Source organism: Lissotriton vulgaris, chromosome 2_1 (assembly GCF_964263255.1).
Source record: "Lissotriton vulgaris chromosome 2_1, aLisVul1.2, whole genome shotgun sequence".
Lineage (NCBI taxonomy): Eukaryota > Metazoa > Chordata > Amphibia > Caudata > Salamandridae > Lissotriton > Lissotriton vulgaris.
Window position 1 is genome coordinate 816876816 of NC_141687.1, and position 19638 is coordinate 816896453.

Consider the following 19638-nt stretch of genomic DNA (forward strand, 5'->3'; position numbering starts at 1 on the left):
GCACTGGGTACCTGGATAGCAGGAAGCAAAGGACACACTGATGATGGACGGAATGCAGAGCAATTCAAACATGCTCCAATGCCACCCAAGTTCGGGCTGGACTGTTCCCATGAGGACAGGGTCAAGACTATATGCATATGGCTGGGTCTGAACTGGGGTGACTAAGTGAGCTAAAGGCACTTTTCTACAGGTAGCTCATCAATTCCCCACTCAAGCTGAAGAGATTCAATATTGTCCACATTGTCTGATAAATTAAAGACAGTTTTTAACCCATAATTTTGGGAAATCTAAGTTAGCCTAAACCTCCCCCTCAACTGTGCTTTAAGGTGGCCTATATGCACCCAGATAACTAATTAAGCACTCGCTGTACCATGGATGATCTTCAATCCATTATTATTAGAAGTCTTTTGTTAGAATACTTTGTGAGACAACAGGACATAGCTCTCCCTACAATGGTCAACTGTTTCTTATGGCACCTGTGAGGGAATAGAAAACACTGGGTCGTGTACAACCTGTCATTCAAAACAGGCACATGAAATTGTGATGTACATATTTTATTTTCAAATAAAACTATCTGTCTAACCTTGATTCTAGAATGTTAAAGAGCGATGAGAAAGGACATCAACAACAATTTTGGCAGGATAGCGATTTATACATGGTTTATTCAGCTTCTGACAGACTAAGGTTCTAGTTTTGTCTTTTGTTTCAGACCTTTTAATAAGAAAATTCAAAAACACCTCTTATACTTTGGGGTGGTAATTCCCCACCACTTTTATGAGACTTTATTCACATTTTGCAAGGGGCTTTAAGCAAGGAAGGTTAGCTATACTTTATAGCTCTGGTATCTATCTCTACCCAGGCCACCTTTGCACCAGTCAGAAAATTAGCAGTCATAATACTCCCAATTTTTCCTTGTACGAAAAAGGTGAGTCGAGCTTAACTCCATCTTAGACTACTGTGGCCTAAATCAGTGTTTCTCAAACTGTGCGCCGCAAGCCAATTGTTGGTGGGTTGTCAAACTCCAGGCAATAGACGTCTTTAAATTCTGTAGTTATCATGTCACATGGCTGCGCTTCAAAGACAGAGGTCAAATGTCAGGCTATGTCTTCTGCAGCTTATTTTCTAACATGGAGGCTGATGTTTACAAACTTCTTTCATTTTGCAGTCAGAGAAAGAAAAACAAAGTGAATTATGTGACCATCCTGCAGGGGTACATGAAGTGTGAAAGGAAACTTAAAGGATTTAATTTTTTCCTAACAACAAAATGTACATTTCTGTTACTGTAAGCATTCAGCAGTTAGGAAAGGATCCACATTTAGGTAATTCTAAAGTGTGATGTAAACATAAGAATTTAGTAGGCTCATAACAAATCAAGACACTTTTCTTGGTGATGCGCAAATAATAAATATTTACTGAAACCTGATTTCCATACATTATTCCTTGTGTGCAATATAGTTTTATCCAGAAAGCTATATGTCTGTGCCAGTGGCGGCTGGTGACATTTGAAAGAGGTGAGGCGTAAAAGTCACGGCAACGCAATTTAGCAAGCGAGCTCGACCCTAAATACTTTTATTACATGACCTTGTCATTAGAGGGCTTCGAGTCCTGCAAATACAAAATGCTAGAGCCTTCCTCTTCTGCGCGCGACGAGATCCGGGCCCCAGCTCGAAAGGACGGTGACTATTGGGGGAGGGAGGGGCATTACAGTCGGCTAAGCAGATTTGGGCACCAGAAAAGACTAGTTCAATCATAAAAGTAACCATTTACATAGCACACACCACACAAAGCACGTTTTCTTGCCGCATTAATAATATTTTTTTAATCTCTAGTCTGCGAAGTGCGATACAGATCAAAAATCCTGACAACTATTGGTGCTCTACACTTATATTCAATGTTTGACTCTGTAACGTATCAAAGATGCTATAAGACAAGAGTTCTCTTTGCAAAATTTACACTTACGCGCAGAGGCATTCGCTGCACCATGTTTCATCGCATCTTTCAGCCTCACTCTCCACGCCCACCCACCTCCCATAAGGTGCCAAAGTCCACCCAACACTAGTGGACACTCCACTCCAAGCCGGTACCCCGCCGCTGCGCACCCGGCCTGTCGAGGTCATTAGTGAACATGGTCGTCGTGGGGGCGGATGAGGTGCAGCGCCTTAAATGAGCGCGCCGCGGTACCTTTCACTTCTTCTTGGAAATAGGATATGAGTAGTGCCTGTGTATGGGGGCGGGCGAGAGGGTGGGGGTTGTCAGTTGCTGTAACCAGCTCCTTCTCGCCCCCAGAATGAGCTCAGCTGTGCCAATTACAGACACGAAAGTGCTGAGAAGTCCTATTTCTCCGGGATATGCGCCGCAATGAATGACAACCTGTGCATTTCGCTTCCGAAGGTTGAATAAGGGGCCTCCCCCGCCCCCCCTCCTTCCGCACCGCTGTCTTGGCACCCTAAAATTCTAAACCACTCCGGCCTTACAGTGAGTCATTGGCGTCAGATCTCATGAAGAAGGAAAGTTTTGCCATCTAATCTATTGGCCGAAATAGGTTGTCAGCCCGCACTTATTCAATAGAAATCCATAGCGGAGTCTGGCTCGCTTTTTACCACACCCTGTCTCTCATGGTCACAGAACTGGTTTTGCATAAATAGCGGCACGTGCAGCGACACTCCTAGCACTCCGAGGTAAAGGTGCCAGCACGGGGCCAATGTGTATATAAATAATTATTGCATCTAGGTATACTGTGCAAGATAACGCAGTAGATTTATATGTACATTTGGAAGGTCATGTGGGGCTGTGGAGGAGGCCGGCATTACGGGCGGGTGGGGACAGGGCTCGCGCTGCGGAAGGGATAGTGGGGAGGCGGGAGGGGTTTAATGGAAATATATATAAAATAAAGTAAACTTACCGTCACTGCCGAGACTCCCGAATCCCGCCGTCCTAGTTTTGAATTCCTGCAGCACTGTGCACGTCATCGGGAAGACGGCAGGCAGCCTCCCTCCCCCGCTGCGTTGTTGATTGGTCCGGCCGCTGCCCCACCCGCGTCATTTTCTCTCTGTATGCTGCAGAATACAGAGAGAACAGGGAAGAGTGGGCGGAGTTGCTCGAGGGCAGGGGGGAGCGGCTTTCCCACTGTTGTTATTACTGTCTGTTTGGGTGGCCTCAGGCTGCCCAAGCAGTCAGTATGAAGAACAGTGGGCAAGCCACTCCCCAATGCCCTCGAGCAACTCCACCCACCCCCAACCAGGAACTTCTGCTTTCTCGCCGTGCGAGAAGGCAGAAACAAATGGTTGTTATTACGGCAATAACTACCATTTGTTTCTGCCTTCTCGCACGGCGAGAAAGCAGGGGGGCGGCGTCCAAACGCCCCCATAGAGAAGCCGCCACTGGTCTGTGCAAATTTTGTGACCATTTTAATGGAAAATGTGCTGTCTTTACATAACAATGTGCTACCACACAATGCTTTATTACATTAAAGAAGCGCAGCGACATGTTCATTAAAGCTAGATGGATCGCAAAAGGTGGTCATACTAAAAAGTCAGTTGTGGTTGTACCAAGTTTGGGAAGCACTGACCTAAACTAATTCCTCCATCCTGCAGAAGTTCAAGATGCTGATTTTGGTTTGGTGTTCATAGCATGACCTTTCTTCTACATACCTGTCCTGTAAGAACACAGCGTTTCTTAGTTTTAAAGTGGTGAATCCACTGTGTCAGTGAGGGATCCGCCCTTTAGGTTCAAGGTTGCCCACCTCGTCTTTACAAAATAATAGCCACTGTGATGTCCATTCAGGCACAGGCAAGAGTTAACTAAGCCCGTACCTGAATGACTGCCACCTCTATTGACAGTGTTTGGGTGAGAAAGGTTCCGGACTGGCCGGGACGCTCAAGGGACTATAGAGCACTGGCCTTCCAATCAAATACCCCAAATGCAGGGTGTGACGCAGGGAAATACCGCTAGCAGTCTACTGACTGAAAACTGGCAGCCCGATCAACTGCAGCACTGGCACATTGTCACAGGTGGCTTCATGATGGTTTCTGCAGTACATAGGCCCATAAAGAAAACCCCAAGAGAGAATAGAAAAGGTCCAATTAACAAAAATTGTGCCATTCATCAGGAAAGGAGAACTGGCAGAACCAGGGCATGCTCAGTATTCCAGGGGAAGATATGGCCCGGAGGTTGGAAACAAAGAGCATATTCAAGGGTCTAGATTACCTGTCATGTATATAATTTTAGTCCATCTAGCATTTAAGGACTTTGCAATGGCCATTATTTATGATATCAACATGCTTCCTTTGATTTCCTGCCTTGTAGGTGCTCTTGACTTGGCATATGCACGACACTGGCTTGTCTTCTAACCAGGTTCCGCCTCGTCTTTGATATTAGCTCAAATCCTGTGTACTCAATACAGGTATGTCTGTTGCTCTGCTTTCTTGTGCTTTGATGTTTGCTTCCATCAGTGTACTCGATCTTGGCCTGTCCACTGTTGTGTTCTTTGTTTGCTGCTAGCTAGATATATTCTGCAACACCATGTCAGCAGATTCTCTCTTCACTGCACTTGATTAGTCAATTTAGGAAATATGGTGCCTCATCTAGCAAATCTTCAGTTGTCTGTAGAAACAGGATGTGTTGCCTCATTGGGCTTGTAGTAAAAAAAAAAATCAAAAGTCTGTTGTCTCATACAAATCTGCAGTTTTTATTAGCTAGAAGTTTTTATTTTGTCCTTTGCCCTATACTAATGCAAGACTCTTTTCCTGTCCCTTTGGCATAAACATCTCTCTCCCATTTGTGCTTTCGGGAACTCTGGATGTCACTGACCCAACCACATTAGAGCGCTTAGATTCAGTTCAAAGTTTACTATCTTTAGAAGCCATGTAAGGAGTGCTTGGCAGAGAAGAGGCAAATCAGGGGATTACCAACCAACTGCCAGCAATGTGCATGTTATGGTTTCAGACACTGTATTCTCAATTCACAAAACAAAGTTGTAAAACTGCACCATCAGGCCTAAGAACGTGCCTGTATAGAGTTGCATTATTTTCTGGGGTTCATATAATTTTTTCAGTCTATACCTGGAAAATTCAGTCACTGCTGTCAAGATGTAATTCTGGAAAATACTTGTAAATTCCTTTCTCCTCTGTGGATGAAGAATGTCACTACTCCACTAATCTATGAACAAACGTTTGATACCCCTGGAGAAGACTTTGCTTATTTGCAATATTACACGTTTGTGGGGTTATATCAGGCATGTGTAAAAAGATTTATGATGTAAGGGTCACTTTCTGTGGCTACCCAATCGTAAATTCATCTATTTGTCAAGGTGAGTTAGACTGGCTGAATTTGAGATGGTCCCTTTAGAGCCTTTTATTACCGGGGGATGGATGAGGGGTGGAGGAGGGGGATCATATAAAAATGAGGTAACAAATCTGCCGCTAGACCAAAAGAAATCAGACATCAAAAGAAACAAGAACATTATGCAGACATTTTAACAAAGTTGAAATCTGCGACTTGCCTGTTTGCAAAACTGTCTCGGGGTCAACTGACGGAAGAAAATTGAATTCCATAGATCTGAAAATGAATAAGCAAAGATATTTCAACGTAAATCACTGGGATAGAATTAAGAGTTGTGACATTTCAGATATTTATAAAATCCTTCATACTTTTAATTTAGAATTTAAAAAAACAACGTTAGTGCTCCAGTGTGTTGTCAAACTGCACATGGTCAGAGAATAATCTCATTATAGCACGGAGTTGAAAGCACCAGAAAGGGCTGTTACCATAATTACAAATACTAGCCACCAAGCTAGAGCTATTTTCGGCAGGCCTCCACCATTGCAAACACAAATTCCAAAGTATGGAATAGGTACAACAGTATTTGCATGGGAATACAAAGATAGAGCACTATTCACAACTACACCAGTGCTAGTGAATTATAATCTAGCGGTGTTGTTAACAGACACCTGGAATTCTAAGAAGAGACAGTAACTAAATGGGAATAGATGCCGAAATTCTCTGACAGGGATTCAATGTTTCAGAAGAAAAGGTGCTCAAGGAAGGCTCGTCACCCACACATCGCTTGTACAATAAAGACTATGAGCTGCATAATTCACAAAATGAAAAGTTGAAAACACCCGAAGACAGCAGTAAAACACTGAAATGAGTGGCTTCCGCACCGTGCAAGATGGTGGAGGGCCCATGAGCTCCAAAGCGACATGGAGCCCAAATACTTCAGAAAGTCGACTTTCGACTGTGCACATTTACCTAGACATGCCTTCAGGCTCCTCTTGACCCACACATAATTTCCATCTGGCAGACACGTTCTGAGGAGCCTCTTGTGTGTCACAGCTGTGAGTTCGGTCATTCACGAGCGGCTGCCATTTTAGCAGTGCGCCCCTCGATCTGTCTGATAACTGCTTCTCACTAACACAGCGGTCGGGCCATTACAGTGTTCACTGCATGCCCTTTGGATTCAGCAAACAATTTTTTTAATTGAAGCCTGTAGTATTTTTTATTTATTTATTCTGCAATTTCAATGCCACTTTTCATCATGAGGCTTTCCCGGACACCAGATATAATACTGTGAGTCTCCTCTGCTTTATTCTTCCTCCATATTCCTGACAGAATGCTCTGCATTTGTAGCAAAACATTCTGGGAATTTTCCCTTAATGAAGGTCTGTTGCATACCTGGACTCTGAGGATGTTACTCACATTTCTCATTCATTAGTAGGGCTTATAGGCTTACTTATTAATGACCAATTACTGATCTGTACGTTTTGAGGTTGTCGCACTACATTCTGTTGCCCTTATTTTCCACTTGCAGCATTGCCACCTTGTATCGGCAGGACAAAATCTTTTTTTAAAGTTCTGCATCATTCTATACACTAGGTCAAAATGGCAAGTGACCTCTTTACCACTACTAAATTAACCTCTTCTAGTACCAAAAGTAAACAGGTGACAAATGATCCTACATCACCCATCATGTCCTCTCACAATCCAGTTTTGGGCACTGTCCTTAGGAGGTTAGGGGCCTTAAACCTTTCATGTGTGCTACTAATAAAAAGTTTCAGCAAATTGAAGACCGTTGAATTATTATGGAGGGCAAAATGGCTGACACGACCAACGTGTTAGTAATCTTCAAGATGTGGCCACCAAAATCGCCTTTCATGAACAAGAAATCCAAAAGCTCAAACTGCATACAAGGAATAACCTTCACTTATATGGATTGCCGGAAGCCACAGAGGGTCCTGACCGTCTAGGATTCCTGAAGCAACTTCTCGCAGATCTTCTTTGCCTTCTGAATACTCCTCCTCTTAACATTTAATGAGCCTCCTCTTGGGGTTTCATTTAATGGTGACCGTTCCAGCGGAACATGAATTCGCAGAGCAGGTGTAGCTTCCGACACATCAGTTCCGGTGCATCAGCATTTATTGTGAGGACAGGTGAGTGAAGGCATTCAGGCCGGTGGGTGACGCTCTTATCAGCCTGTCTGTGCGATGTGATTGGGTTAGAGACATGAGTCTTGATGGGATAACCCCAGGGATAGAGCAATTCAGTGTGCCATCTTCTGAGAAATTAATGGTCATGTTTAGTTTGGCCATTAAGTCTCTTCCTAGGAGATTGGTTGGGGGTGAGGGGTGATATAGAAGCTGTCCCTTTACGCGGATGCCTCCCACGTCTATCTCCAGGGGTTTTATGAAGGAGACCCTCATAGCCATGCCCAAGAACCCCTGCGTGTCCATAGAGTCTTCAGATAGGGAGACATTCCCTTCCTTTAGACATGACTTTGTTGTCGGTGTCAATTAGAAAGCTATAGGGTGTATTATTTACCAACACTGTTAATGTGGGTTCTTCCTTCACGGGGCATGTGAGAGTGGGTGTGTGTGTGTCATCCACTGGGTGCAGTACCAACCGATGTTGGCCCTGTGGCTTAGCCTGTTCTGGCAGAGGAGGGGAAAATGCAACCCGGTCCTTGCTTTGGGAGTTCTCTGTAGTACTTCATTGAATCCTGTTCCTATGTGCTTTGTCCTTCCCGAGCCTCTGTGGCGGCTCTTTATTGTTGCCACCGCCTTCTGCGCAACTGCTCTGACGAGGACTGCCAGCTCTCAGCTCAGAGATTTTGTATTTGTGTCCTAGTTCTGTCGCATCCTCTTCCTATTATGTTTCCTTTCCCTTCTTTCCTGTACTTGCTGTCTCTCCCACTTTACGAGGCATTGCTGCATGTAGGGGAAATTCCAATCGGGGTTTCCCCTCCGGTATCTGATGCCATCCTCTGCCATAGCCATGTCCTCTGGTTCAAATTACCCTCGCCTAAGCCACGACCGGTCAAATTGGTTCTCTCCTGAATGCAGTCTGCTAGCAAGTCAAAGAACAGGTGTGCAAATATTTCTCCTTCATCTCTCGCTACTAGCTCCCTTGAATGCAGCCTAGAATTGATATGTGCCCAGCAGTGCCCACCCTGGTTGCTAGAGTACTGGAATTCCTTTCCTGACCCCCTCTAATTGTATCATTGCCAGAACCGGTATGAATCTCCCTTTCACTTGGATGTGTTCACCTGACCCTCTGGGACTGCATGCTCTCCTTCCCGCTCGGGTTTGGTTGACTGAATGCGAAGGACAGGGGGGCCGAACTCTGGGGAGCTCTAGCACTAGACTAGGATCGTGCTGGGATTGCCCAGGCCTGCTGGCCTATTACATTTTCATGCCTGGACCTAACAGTTTGTTGTTCAGTAGGGAACTCTTCAGCTCCCTCAACTGGTGGGTTGGTGTATACTAATGTAGGAATAGCCGGCATAGGGGAGAGCACCTCTATACCTGCATATGGCAGGGAATTCGCTCACGCTTTGCTTATCTGTGGGATGGGATTTTTGATCTGGGCCACCTTGAAGATGGCCCACAGCTCCTGTTCTTTTTCTGTCCTGCATATCTAGTCGGTATGTGTGCTTTCATGTGTGTCAAAGGTTCCCTCCTTTGGCCAGGGAGTCACAACACATGTAACTTAGTGTGTGCATGTCATTCGTGGCAATACTTGTTAAGTGTTTTAGCCTGTATGGAGAACCTGGTTTGCATGTGTTTCAAGGGCGACTCCATGAAAAGCTGGGTACTACTTTTAAGGAACAGATGCACCCTAGTTTTTCTATTTTTTAGGTAATTTTTAAGTTCTACTATGGTCATGGGGAAATTATACATGGGGATTGATGAATCTACTTACTATGAACTCAACAGAATTTACAGATGCATAAATACAAACAATTAACAAACCCAAATAGCAATGCATATAAAGGGTCCCAACCTGGAAGTAGGTGCAATTGTAAAAACGTCATACATTTGGCACAAAAATAGCAGACTTTACTGTAATATGAAATAACAAATGTGAAAATAGCAACACCTCTATATAGCACATTGAAACATTGAAGAAAACAAATAGTTTCTTACCTGTCGGTGTAGTTTTGCATCTTGAAGATCTTTCGGGATTCACTATGCTGTGCATTATTCCGCGGTCTAGTGGTTGGGTCCGGAATCGTAGTCTTTTCTTTGTTTTTTTGTTTATTTCGTAGCCCAGGTGGGAGTCAACGTCCCACTTTTTGGTGTCCTTCCTGTGACGTCGGCACGCTTCCTGCGGAAGCTCCCACCCTTGGGCGCCATCTTTGGATTATTTTTTCTCGTTTTGTGTTTTGTGTCCGAATCTATGGCAATGTTCAAGTAAGTGATTCACCGCTTTAACCTCCAAGGTGTCTGTTTCAGTCTTGTCTTTGTTTTTACCACCTTTCTCTCCAGCCTCATCTTTCTGGCAGAGGCAGGTGGGTTCGCTAGTGAATCCAGAAAGATCTTCAAGCTGCAAATATACACCGACCGGTAAGAAACTATTCGTTTTGCAGCGTGAATCTTTCTGGATTCACTATGCTGTGCATAGACTTAGTAGTGGTTTGTTATATTTGTGGCGGCTGGGTGGAAGATAAGCGTTGGTTGTTGAATATATGTTGAAGCACTTTCTGTCCCACTTGTGCTTCCTTGTTCATTTGTATGTCCACACAGTAGTGCTTCGTGAACGTGTGCACTGAAGCCCATGTTGCCGCCAGGCATATGTCTTGAATGGGTGTGTTAGCCAGGAATGCTATGGTAGCTCCTTTCTTCCTGGTAGAGTGGGCTCGTGTCCCCTCTACCAGTTCCTGTCCTGCTTGCTTGTGGCACAACTGTATTGTTTGTGAGATCCATCGTGCAATGGTTCCTTTAGTTACTAGTTTCCCCATGAAACTGTTTGCGAAGGACACAAAGAACTGCTTTGTTTTCCTGTGTCCCTTAGTTCTCTCTATGTAGTGCATGACTGCCCTTCTGGCGTCCAGAGTGTGCAGTGGTCTTTCTGCGCTTGTGGCTGGTTTCTGGAAAAAACTTGGTATTTGTATTGTCTGATTGATGTTGAACCTTGACACCACCTTTGGCATAAAGTGTGGGTCCTTTCTCATCACCACCCTATCATTATGCTTCTGGATGTAGGGTTCTTGCAGCGTTAGTGCCTGTAGTTCACTCACCCTGCGCAGCGAGGTGATTGCCAATAAGAATTCTGTTTTCATCGTTAGCATTTGTAGGGAGGCCTTATGAATTGGTTCAAAATGCTCCTTCATGAGTTCCGTCAGGACTAAATTAAGATTCCATGCCGGTGGTGGCACCCTCTTTGGTGGTGCGATCTTTTTCGCTCCTTCCAGGAGTCTCTTTACTATCTGTGATGTGAAGAAGCTCTTGACCGTTTCTCCTCTTGTGTAAGCGACTATCGCTGCCAGGTGTAGCCAAAGTGAGGATGAGCTCAGGTTTTCCTCGAGCAGGTGCGTGAGGTACTTAAGCACTGTTGAGTCCTTCTGCATCCTCTTGTGCAACTTTTCCTTTCTGCACCAAAGTGTGAACCTCTTCTACTTTGACACATATCACTTCCGTGTGCTGGGTCTTCTTGCTTCCCGTAGTACCCTCAGGGTGCTCTCTGGTAATTTCAGATGAGCAAATTCTATGTCCTCAGGAGCCATGCTACTAGGCTGAGGCTCTCTGGTTCTGGGTGCAGCACCTCTCCGTCTTGCATGGAGAGTAGGTCTTTCCGTCTCCCGAATCTGTGGGGTGCACTCTGTGTCATCTCCATTATCTGTGAGTACCAGGTCTGCCTGGCCCACTGCGGTGCGACCAGTATCAGAGTCATGTTGCTGGTTCTGCACTTGTTGAGTAGTTTCTGTATCAGAGGGATCGGCGGAAAAGCGTAAGCAAAAGTCTTCGACCAGCTTATCCATAGGGCATTCCACAGGGACCCTTCCCTTGGTTGCCTGGATGCGAAGTTTTGGCATTTTGCATTCTGGCGTGTTGCAAACAGGTCTATTGACGGTGTTCCCCACTTGCCGAACAGCTTCTCTGTTTCCTGTGCATTGAGCTCCCACTCGTGGGATACCAATGTCGGTCTGCTGAGCCAGTCTGCTTCGACATTGTCCTTCCCTGGTAGATGTATGGCTAGCAGGTCTATCTTGAGTGGGATGGCCCATCTCCACATTTCCTGCACTAATTTTGAAAGCGGGGCTGATTGTGTCCCTCCCTGCTTGGTTATGTAGAACATTGCTGTTGTGTTGTCTGTCTGGATCAACACCTTCTGGTTGTACAACTTTGTCTGGAAAGCCTTTATTGCGAGGAAGACGGCTCTTAATTCTAGGTAGTTGATGTGTTTTACTGCATCTGCTGGTGTCCACAGACTCCTCACTGAGTTTTTCCATGTGAGCGCCCCATCCCTTCTGGGATGCGTCTGTGGTGATGATCACCGTTGGCGTTGGTGGTGTCAGAGGCTTCCCCTTCTCTTGTTCCACAATGCTATCTCTTCTTGCACTGAGTGTGTTACAACCACTAGATCTTCCCAACAACCTGTACCTTGTGACCATTGTTCCTGTAGCCATTCTTGGAAAGGTCTCATGTGCAGCCGTACATTTGGCACTAGATGTATGCATGACGCCATCATGCCCATGACTTTGCTCGCCGTCCTCACTGCCAGATCTCGCCCCTTCTGGTAGAGTTGCGTCTCCTTCTGCAGCGCTAGCGTTCTCTTCTCACTGGAGAACACCTTGTTCTGTAAGGTGCTGATCTGTGCTCCCAGGAAGATTTTTACTTGTTCCGGTTTCATTGAGGATTTCCCCCAGTGGATGGAGAATCCTAGGCCCATCAGTGTGTCAGTCACTCTTTGTGCTTGCAGCTTGCACGTTTTGTATGAACTTGCTTTTACTAGCCAGTCGTCTAGGTAAGGGTATACGTGTATCCCCTCCCTTCGTAGGTGTGCTGATACTGCTGCGAGGCACTTTGTGAAGACCCTTTATGCTGATTTTAGTCCGAACGCCAGGGTTGTGAACTGGTAGTGGTCTTTGTTGATGATAAACCGGAGTAGATGCTTGTGCCCCCTGTTCATTGGGATGTGCAGGTAGGCATCCCTGAGGTCTATGGTGACCATGAAGTCTTCGCCCTGTAATTGAGGCAGTACCTCTTGTAGGGACGTCATCTTGAATTTTTGCGTTCTTATGTACTTGTTTAAGAACCTCAGGTCCAGGATGGGTCTCATGGTCTCGTCTACCTTTGGTACCAGAAAGTAAGTCGAGTACACTCCCCTGTTCCTTTCTTTGTAAGGTACTGGTTCAATGGCTTATTTTTTCAGGGATTATTTTGCTTCCTCTTGAAGTAGTTCTAGCTCTTTCCTTGCTAGCGCCCTTCTTTTCGTTTTTTTGTTTGGTGGTCTCCTTTCCAACTCTATGCAGTACCCGAACTGTATGATGTTGAGTACCCACTTGTCTGTGGTTATTTTCTTCCACTCCTGGAAGAAAAGATTTATTCTTCCTCCCACCGGTGTTACATGTTTGCAGATGTTTAGCTCGTGTAACCCCTTGTTGTTGTATCCGTGCTCCACCATGGGAGTTTTTGCATGGGGTGGCACCAGCTGCGTGACAAAGTCACTTAGAGGCGGGTTGTTGACCCTCTCTTCTATTTTGTCCACGTCCATTCTCTCTGGCCTCTTTGTTGGTACTGCCAGGGTTGTTTTTGTTGCCCTTGCTGTGTCTGGGTGTCGGACTGGTGGGACTGCAGGAACGCCTGGTGCGATGTTCCTGGCTGGTTTTTTCCCCTCCCGTTAGGTCTTTGTGACGGGGTGCCCCTCTTTGTTCCTCTGAATTGCAAGGCCCCCATGGATCTTGCAGTCTTGTTATCTTTCTTCAGTTGGGCGAGCTTCTCATCCACTGGAGCACCGAACAGTGTCTCTCCGTTGAAAGTGGTGTTCAGGATGCTGTGTTGCACTTCCGGCTTTGCCCATCATCATGAGTCTGCTGGACGTGTCAGCCCCGTCCAAGGCAGTTTTAAGGCAAGAATTTGCCACATTTTTCCCTTCTTCCACAAGATGCGCAGCCCTTTGCTGGTGTTCTTCAGGGAGGTGTTTGAGTAACTGGCCCAGTTCGTCTAAGATCTGGTACTGGTGCCTGTTGAGCAGTGCGTTGGGATTTGCCATGCGCCAGTGCATTGCGGCATTCCGTCCGATCTTTCTCCCCGTCGGGTCCATCCTTCTGCTTTCCTTGTCTGGGGGTGGCCCTGAAGTTGTTGGCACGTTAGCCCCTTTCCTTGCCGTAGCTGTAATGATGGAGTCTGCCGTGACTGATCCCTGAATGTAGGGCGGGTCCTTGGAGGAATGTTTGTACTTCTTCTCCGTCCTGGGTTTGATGGCTTTGCAAGTTGCAGGCTCCTTGAAAACCTCTCTCCCCTGTGCCTTGGCGCTGTCGAGCATTGGCAGGTACTGGATCCTAGTTTGTGTTGGTATCAGTGTTTCTAGGAGGAAATCTGCCTTCTGCTTTTCCTCGTCGAGTTTTACCCCGAAGGCTGTTGCTGCGTTTCTGATGACTGTGTTGTAAACCCCAATGTCATCAGGCGGCGAGGGTCTCGAATGATACGTGTCCACGTTATCCTCCGGACTCTCTGTGTCGAGGTCTTGCCACTCTATGTCTTGTGTCTCCGAGGATGCAGAGCCCAGGATTGTCCTCTGGTCGTCATGCCCCTCCTCCTCGTAGTAGGAGACTTCTTCTTCTGGATCTTCTAGACCCTCCGGGCTTCCAGACTGTCCTTCCGACGTCGTAGTCCTCTTCTTCGGTTATCTCGACAACCTGTGGTCTTGGTTTCGTCGGGATTATGAAGTCCTTCATCCTGGCGTTGAATTCTTTTTTGCGCTGCAGGATGTTCTCCATTTCTGCCTCGAGCCGTCTCTTTTTCTTTTCCATTTCGGCGGCACGTTCGGCGTCGAATGGACCGGCCGCTCTCTTCGGCGGATTGGTCGGTGTTGAGGCAACTTTCGGCGCCGAGCGGGCTTTGGCGCCGAGCTGGCTTTCGGGTCTTTTATCGGCGCCGAAGTGCTCTTCGGGTCCTTTTCTTTCGACATCGAACGTTCCTTTTCGGGGACGTTTTTCAAAGACTTTTGTGTTCTCTAGCTTTCGGAGCCTGGGAGTCCCTCTCTGAGGGTCCGCTGGGCCTGTATGTAGCTGGAGACGCCGAGGCTTTCGGCGTCAGCGCTTTCGAGGACTTGCCCTCGTTTTTTCGAGAGTCTGGGTCAGACTGTCGAGTGTCCTTCGGGGCTTTAGGGGCCGTCGAGTCTCCTACCTTTTTAGGAGTCTTCTTATCGGTCTCTACGACCGTTTAGTCGTAGTCTTCTCTGGCGACGTTGTCCTCTTGGTCTGTTGAGAGCCCCAGGTCTCGAAGGGATGGTGGCTGGCCCTTGCCCTGCATGCTGGCGTTGGCCATCCGGCCATCCTCTGCCTCGCTCTAACTCGAAAAGTTTTCGGCGTGAAGGCGGAGCAGGCGTTGCAGTCCTTGCTCACGTGGTCGACCGGTAGGCAGAGGTTGCAAACCGGGTGCTGGTCCTTCTGCCCGTACTTGTGGAGGCAGTTACGGCAGAATTTGAATGGTGAGTTGTCCATCTCCTGCGTTCAGGGGGCCCCCTGAGCGTGCATTCTATGATGGACGTCTAAGTTCTAGAAGTTCTCCTGTTCCTTCGTCGTCCCCTTCGATGGTGTAGTCTCTCGTCGTCTTTTCCAATCTTTTTTCGTCCAAAAAAGGCTTTTAGTGTCTTCTTTCTCCAAAATGTCTGGAGCCCTCTCTGGAACGGTCCAGACCCAACCGCGGAAAAAAGAATCTGAAGATTGCGCCCAAGTGTGGGAGCTTCCGCAGGAAGCGCGCCGACATCACAGGAAGGACACCAAAAGGTGGGACGTCGCGCCCACCTGGGCTACGAAAAAAAGAAAAGAAAAGACTACGATTCTGGATCCAACCACTAGACCGCAGAATAATGCACAGCATAGTGAATACAGAAAGATTCACGCTGCAAAACAGAACAAAATACAGTTGCATTAATTAATCAGCACCACAACATCAAATAAACCTTGAATCAATTTTGAAACGATAAAAAAAAACTGATGGAGAAAAACGTATGGCTTTGTCAAAAATACTTTAGCCCACTCCTAGGGCATGCTATCCTGTGACCAGCGGAAGCCCTGCGCAGTAAATGTGACTAAGTGAGCCCGATAGCCTGTCAATATCGGCTACGGGACAAAGAAAACAACAATTGTTTTGCATAAAAAAGGAATAACTTGATGAATCACAGGCCCCTCTTGGCCAAACACAAGCTACACATGATCTCCCAGATCTAAATATGTCCCTAATGTCCGAATTACACTCTGTTTCACACCCAGGGGTCTTTTGGTACCATCTGTGTCACGCCCAGCGGTCCAAGCGAACAACACCTATCACTTCTTTCGGATACCACCAGTGTTAAGAAACCGGTTGCACCAAGAAAACCCTGTAAATTAAAAAATAACATTGAGGTGACTTCCTTATATCCCATTTTGGTCCCATGCGCACCATCTGTGTCACGACCAGCTGTACGATCGGTGAGGCCTCAAACCTGTAACACACCCAGGAGAACAAGCGTACCATTTGTATCCTGCCCATCAGTCCAGGCGATAACCACTTTCAGCCTTCTAGTGGGATGACTATCAAAAAGAGGTGACTTCCACGGGAACGCCTCCGAGGCCGCCTTGCGACTACTCAGATCGGGCACATAAAATATGTAACATACGATATTTCTGTCAGTGGCAAGGCGCTCAGGTAAATTTTTTGCGCTTTTTTAGGTCTCGCCTACGCAGCGCTGCATTGGAGAGACCTCTTGCAATCACTCCGTACTTTCTTGGAAACTCGTGCATGTAATGCACTGTTTCCAATCAGTACGCATGCATGTATAGCGTTTACCTTGCGGAAGTGAGTATCGGCGCCATCGGTTTTCAATTATCGCTGCTCGCTCACGCAAGGGTAAGGCTGTCCATGGACCTCCCTGTGTCTCTTTAGCCCGCAGCTCTGTCAGTCTGTCCGCTTAGCGGGTCACTTTCTCTCCGCGTGATATCTCTCCTCCCTCAGTTTCTCTGACCGCCTAACAGCTTCACGGTGCATTAACTAACCATGAATGACTATATGCAGAGCACTAGTGCCAGTGCTCAGCACCAACAGTTTTAATAAACAGGGGCGGGTCGTTATCTCGCTTTCTATTTTTGCCGTCACACCCAGGTGATTTTTTTTAAAAAAATCTGCAGGAATACCAGCCTTTGTTTCCTTTCAGGTAACTTCAAAAAGACTCGCTATAATTCTTTCTAAGTCCCATCATATCAGAACTAAAGCATTTTCAATATGCTATAGAACGAAGCCATAATTGTTACTTATTTATTTTATGCAACCAACAACCATAAACAAAGCCAAAAGTCTTGGCTTGCTGTAGGTATAATGTTACTTGTTGTGATATATATCTAAATGCAATTACTGAAGCAGCAAAATACCAGTAGCGCAAGACACTATGCTAAACACTATTTTTCTGTTGGTGATTGGTGCCCGTGGCCGTTGCTAAGTTAGGGCCATTGCAGGCAGCTGCCTTATGGCGCAATGTAATGTGACACTTCCACCACTATGGCGCGTAGTTTCAGCTATTGCATGTCAAACACAAATTACAGCAATGGGCACTACGCTTGCTGAGCTATCCTACCAGCTTCACGATGCATTAACTAACCATGAATGACTATATGCAGAACACTAGTGTCTGTGCTGAGCACCAACAGTTTTAAAAAGCAGGTGCTTGTTCTAGGTATAATGTTAATTGTTGTGATATATATCTAAATGCAATTACTGAAGCAGCAAAATACCAGTCGCACAACACACTAAGGTAAACACTATTTTTTAGTTAGTAACTTCAAAAAGACTACCTATTGTTCTTTCTAAGTACTCTAATTGGGTGTTTTATATGTGCAAAACAAATGAAGCGGCAAATTAATCAAAGGAAAAATCGTATATTTATACACTACAGCATTATCAAAATTCATTTATGGTTTTAAAATTGCAATTTAACATTCTGCCACTTTAATTTGCTACACTCCTTATTAGTATTCTTCCTTTGTACACAGCACTTTGATTGAACAAAAATAAAGCTTAAAATTAGTACTAACTCTCTCTCTCTCTCTAACTCTCTCTCTCGCTAACTTTCTCTCTCACTAACTCTCTCTCACTAAGTAGCTCTATCTATCTCACTAACTCTCTCTCACTAACTCACCCTCTCACTCACTAACTCACTAACTCTCTCACTAACTCACTCTCTCAACCTCTCTCTCACTAACTCTCTCACTCACTCTCTCAATAACTCATTCTCTCACTAACAAACTTTCTCAATCCCTCTCACTAACTCCCTCGCTATCGAACTCTCTTTAAAAACACTAATTCAAAAGATCTCTCTCTCACTAACTCTCTCAAAACTAACTCTCTAATTTCTCTGTCTCATACACTCTCTCACTAAATATCTCTCTCACTAACTCACTCACTAAATTACTAACTCTCTCACTAACTAACTCTCTCATTAACAAACTAACTATCACACTAACTGTTACACAGGTACTTTTTCCCAAGCTTCAACCTCCTGTTATTTATGCCCCATAACAAAAAAAAACGATAACAAGCAAACATTGGCAGAAGCAAAAACAAGTTGCCAACATTTATAAGACAAAATTAGATGAAAACATTATTTAAAAGTAATACTTTTTTAATATGGTCTTTCACTTGGACGTAATGCTTTCTTGGTCATATAGAAGGTAACAAAAATGCTATCAACACTTCTTTATTATAACTTTTCAGCATTCTACAAACTAATGTACTGCACAGCTTAAAAACATAAGCAAAGTCAATATCTCTAGCTAAACATTTATAAGGTCCCAAAGGCGAGACCTATTGGCCATGCCAATGCTTGTTCTAGTTTGCTATATGCCAAATACTAGGGACTATGGATCAGATGTGGTCTCTTAAACTCGGACAGAGGTTTCAGGACGCACCCCCGCTGGCGGATTTAGCACAACTGCGAATCAATTGCGGCGTCTGCTCACCTTCCTTGCTGCGCAGATGTGAATCCGTCCGGGTGGGCGTAGGACGCTGGCTCCGTATATACTATACCAAAGCATGTATAGTGTGCACAGAGTACAGTGGAACCCCAAAGGTAGGCAGAGGTAAAAGTAGATAAGACCTTACTCTCTATATGTGGTAGCATGGGGGAGCAATAAGGCATTATCAGAGGGAAGTGTTCAGGCATTTATTGTACACACTCAGGCAAGAAATGATACCACACACTCAAAGACTGAACTCAGACCAATTTTGTTTGTGTACAAATATTTTTAAGTTATTTTATTTCTAGAACCAAGCAAGGCCTGGTGCAGGTAAGTGAAACACTAGCTTGCAAGATTTATGCAGTGAGTTACAGTTGAACGCAGGTTCAAATGCAGTTGGATGATTTACAGGTAAGTCAATAATCAAAAATACTTATCAGTTACTTTGTAGATACCGTACACATTACTTCTTGGATTACTTTTCAAGTTACTTTTTCTCCTCAGTGTTATATGCCTCGATATCACACTGGGACATCTCCTAGACAAAAGGTAAGTAATTCAGTTTTTGTACAATTGCAGTTTTTCTTGAATTCATACAAACCAACTCCACACTTAAAATAATTTTCAAAGAAAAGAAGTCAATGCAATCCTATGGGAGGAAATGATGTAATCGGTTTACAAGTAAGTACTTGGTTGTAGAAGTTGTGTTTCTGGGGTTAGAACCAGGGTTCCCCCAGGGTCAGGGATGCACTCTCAGAACACCCTCAGCGGCACTAGGGCGGGCAGGTGCAGAGTGCTGAGGCCCAATGTTATCCAATGGGGATAGGGGGCCTCCGGTTGGAGGCTGCTCACGAGTAGGCCACAAGGTCATAGGAGCAAAGCCGGGGAGACCTTCACGTGGTACTGGGCCACTGGAACTCGAGACGTTGGCGTCAGGTGCACAGTGGTGCAGACTCACGGTTTTGGCCGGAGCCAGAGTCTGTGGGTGAGCACATCAGGTGCTCAGGGAGACAAAATCTTGGTTAGGGAAGGCAGGGCAGGTCCTCTGGGTTCTTGGGGGCTGCAGGACACGCCGGGATTTGGCTGGAGCAGATCGAGGTTGGGACAGGTCGGTAGGGCTCGGGCCAAGGCAGTTAGTATCCCCCTCTTCTCCTTCAACCTGGCTCTTTGGTCCTTCTTCTTGTTTCTTGTCGCAGGAGGCAAGGTTCAGG

At 45.7% G+C, this 19638-nt stretch overlaps 1 protein-coding gene across 2 annotated transcripts in view; it reads right to left on the reverse strand.

Moving 5' to 3' along the window:
* Positions 1–19638, reverse strand: part of SESTD1 (SEC14 and spectrin domain containing 1) — a 420103-nt gene that overhangs the window by 192308 nt on the left and 208157 nt on the right. For both annotated transcript variants that reach the window (XM_086956209.1, XM_086956208.1), the window contains exon 8: positions 5501–5556. In XM_086956209.1, coding sequence (XP_086812335.1) covers positions 5501–5556 — 56 coding nt within the window. The remainder of the gene's footprint in view (positions 1–5500; positions 5557–19638) is intronic.